The sequence below is a fragment of the Temnothorax curvispinosus genome, unplaced genomic scaffold (genome assembly GCF_003070985.1).
Source record: "Temnothorax curvispinosus isolate PA1 unplaced genomic scaffold, ASM307098v1 QBEX01009587.1, whole genome shotgun sequence".
In the NCBI taxonomy this organism is placed as follows: Eukaryota; Metazoa; Arthropoda; class Insecta; order Hymenoptera; family Formicidae; genus Temnothorax; species Temnothorax curvispinosus.
Window position 1 is genome coordinate 1 of NW_020219367.1, and position 3,080 is coordinate 3,080.

General features: G+C 43.9%; 1 protein-coding gene across 1 annotated transcript; it reads right to left on the reverse strand.

Annotated features, from left to right (window-relative positions):
- Positions 1-6: 6 nt before the first annotated feature.
- On the reverse strand, positions 7-3,074 carry LOC112459184 (endophilin-B1-like). The gene is made up of 8 exons (XM_025023191.1): positions 3,055-3,074; positions 2,433-2,574; positions 2,166-2,294; positions 1,929-2,091; positions 1,788-1,851; positions 1,664-1,699; positions 1,088-1,278; positions 7-410 (listed from the first exon to the last, which is right to left on the reverse strand). Exons 2-8 carry the CDS (start codon positions 2,572-2,574, stop codon positions 260-262), a joined length of 876 nt encoding a protein of 291 aa, XP_024878959.1. The 5' UTR covers positions 3,055-3,074; the 3' UTR covers positions 7-259.
- Between the last annotated feature and the right edge of the window lie 6 nt (positions 3,075-3,080).

Genomic DNA, 3,080 nt, shown 5'->3' on the forward strand with positions numbered 1-3,080 from the left:
AAAGAAGTTTAGGATGCTCCGTCCGTTCTATTTCGCCTAAATATACAATTATATAACGTTATAGAGTATTTATTCGATAACAAGTCTGTAACGATTAAGCTCGGGATCAAGATTTTTAACGCGTACGTGAAGTAACTTCAACAGACGTCGCTAGAAAGGGAATATTGCGTGATAGCTAACGTAGATTTTCGTTAATTACCAACTGGATTCGAAATTCATAATAATCCGTACTCAACGCTCATATTCGAGGGGTTGAAAACTAAACTTTACTCATATCAGTGTCGAATGTGGCGGTAACGTAATCGGCAGATTCGGCGGTTACGGACGAGTTTTGGGGGAGAGTGGGCGAGGGATTTAGCTCGATCACTTCCTCGCTGTTGACTCTCAGCATAGGGCTCGGTTGACGTGCCCTGCAATTTACCAATCGTGCAAGCGAGAGATAGAGAGCGTAGCGGGAGAGAACGCGCGTCAACGGATAGCGCGGAAGGCCGAGGAAGCAGGGAGTAATTAAGATAACGAAATACACAATCTGCATTCTATCACTACTCATTAGATGTTACAAAGCTCGGGACAGGGTGCTGATGTGGAAAGCGATTAATCGGCGATCATGTCGGCATTAGATCTGGTATAATTGATCACTGGCCGGCTTCACCGAGGCCAAGCTATCTTGAAACTTTAATTCTGGCTGTGTCTGTCGATTAAAGGTCAAAGTTAACTGGGCATTCGTTGAAACCAGCCGTAACAGGTAATGTTCGTCAAACCACAAACGCTGTATTTTCTGTACGGCGAGACATTTGTGTCGTGAAAAATTTAGTCGCGTCTTTTTGTCCAAATCTATGCCCGCCGCGGTTACTACAAGGAGAAGCGGAGCTCGCGAATCGAATACCTAAACAGTCATATTACTATTTAAGGTTTGTCAAACATTACTCACTCGGATCACCATAAAGTGGGATAGCTGTACAGAAATGTTGCAATAATAATATGCTGTACGAGGACAATGGTGTGCCGAATACGAAAAGTAAAATAGATAGAATAATAAAAAAAAAGAAACGAAAAAAAAAATAAAAAGTGTGGGCAGCGAACTTACCCGGCAAGCTCGCGCTGCAGATCCTGCATGACGGCATGGCACTGCGCGTAATGACGTGCTTGCGCCTCCACGAATTCGTGCAGGCATCGCAAGTGTCCGGCCTGCGAGCTCGAGACACCCTCCAGCAGCAGTTTCACGATCTCCGCTTGTCGATCGAACTCCGATTGCGCTACCCTCAGCTCCCTCTCTGCCTGAGTGAGCAATGTATACATTTTATTTATTGCTTTCTGTATTTTGGTATATATTTGCTATCTAAAATGAAGTCAGGAAGCTAAAGAGACTGTAGCCATGAGACGCAGCTATCGCTATTGAATCCGTATTGTGAGAAAAACAATTCGTAGCTTCGCGATATTCAACACAATGTTATTACTATTTTTTACTTATATATATTTGTATAAATAACGAGGAATATTATGATTATGCAATATGCAAACAATGTAATGGGTATGTGATAAGGAGCTATTTGAATGTCTATAAAACTTAGTAGATATGGATGATGAAAATCTTTTTATCGTGATCGTATTGGGCTTGAATCTTTCTGAATCGAGAGAGCGAGCGAAACTATTGCGTCAATACCTGATCCAGCAACACTTCGGGTGATATGCCAGACTCCTATAAATCGCAGCAGTATGGAGGACAGAACACATCGTAAACGTATAGAACACATTTTTAAACGAAATCGACAATTAACGGTACTTACACTCTGTTGGCCCAGCATGCTCCTCGCTTTCCTTACTCTATTTTTACACGCGTCCAGATCCAATCTACGTTAAAACCGTATAACATTAGTGACGATACTTTTTTTTTAGTGCGTGACAGAGATGAGTGGAGCTTTCGTCACCTTTTATTTTCCAATATCGCCATTTCTTTGCTGACAGTCTTCATTTCTCCGTCCAAGAACTTCCTCAGAGGCTGTATGTAACAATTAGCGGCAGTCCCTATGAAGTCCCTTTCAATCTGCCCCAATCTCTGCTGGCACTGGCCGACTTTTATTAATGCGCTACCTAAAATCGAAATCTTCCTACACCAAGTTCTCTTTCACGTTATATATGTATATCGCAATCCTTTTAACACTAACCGTAAGCTATCCCCGGGCCGAAATCATTCCCAGCTTCTATCATATCGCCGCCTACATACTCCAAATTGCTCAACCTGTTAGGTCTCCTCTTATCGATCTTTTCAAAAAAGAAATCTTCAATCCTGTTACCTGCAAAACGTTATCTTAGAATTAATGATGAAATACAGATAAGATTTTGTGTACTGTTAAACACCCAACGATAGAATATCAAGTCAGTTGATACTTTATTAAGTTAAAATCTAATTAATTCGAGAGTATTGGATATACCAGGATTCGGAGTAAGCACCGCTTCCATGTTCCGCAGTATCTTCTCCGTCCACGTTTTGGTGGCGTTTCCTCTCTCCGCTAAGTGTTCCAAATGCGCGTCTAACTCGGTCTTTTCTGAAGTACCCAGCGTCTCCTCCGTCATCTGAGGCATGAGAACGAACGTGACACTCTTTAATTTTTCTTGGCCGATCTCTAACACATAGCAACACTCTCGACATACAGTATCCCTAACGTCATTGTAATATAGTCGCCAACAAACAAATGCGATTTTACGATCAAGTACAAAGTCCGCGACATTGTTGCAACGCTGATATAGCGTCATAGGAGGATGACGCGTCCTCGTTCGATCGCGGAGCGTCGACGACGTCGTTGCGCGTCAGGACGAGGTCAGGGATCTAGGTTAAACAGAGGACGTGGGAAATCGAGAGGATTTCGACAAGAACGAGGAGCGGCCGTGGGGAAGTCGTCCAATGACGCGCGAACGCGTACGATTGTCGCCTTCGAACGTCGAGTGTCAACGGTTGACAGACGCCAAGACGAGCTCTCGACGTCGTGTGCGCGTTTTCTCAGCGCGGGCTCCCTCGACTCCAGGTTGAGGAGTGAAAAAGGAGAGATTTCCCACCTGCACGACCCTGCTGAGGGCGGCTC

What these genes read in the sequence shown, in the direction of transcription:
- LOC112459184 (XM_025023191.1), bottom strand. Translation starts at nt 2,574, where the DNA reads ATGACGGAGGAGACGCTGGGTACTTCAGAAAAGACCGAGTTAGACGCG. An exon ending in CCGAAGTGTTGCTGGATCAG is followed by an intron (nt 1,279 to 1,663) that starts GTATTGACGCAA and finishes TTGCTCACTCAG; the next exon opens with GCAGAGAGGGAGCTGAGGGT. An exon ending in CTGCAGCGCGAGCTTGCCGG is followed by an intron (nt 411 to 1,087) that starts GTAAGTTCGCTG and finishes GGTAAATTGCAG; the next exon opens with GGCACGTCAACCGAGCCCTA.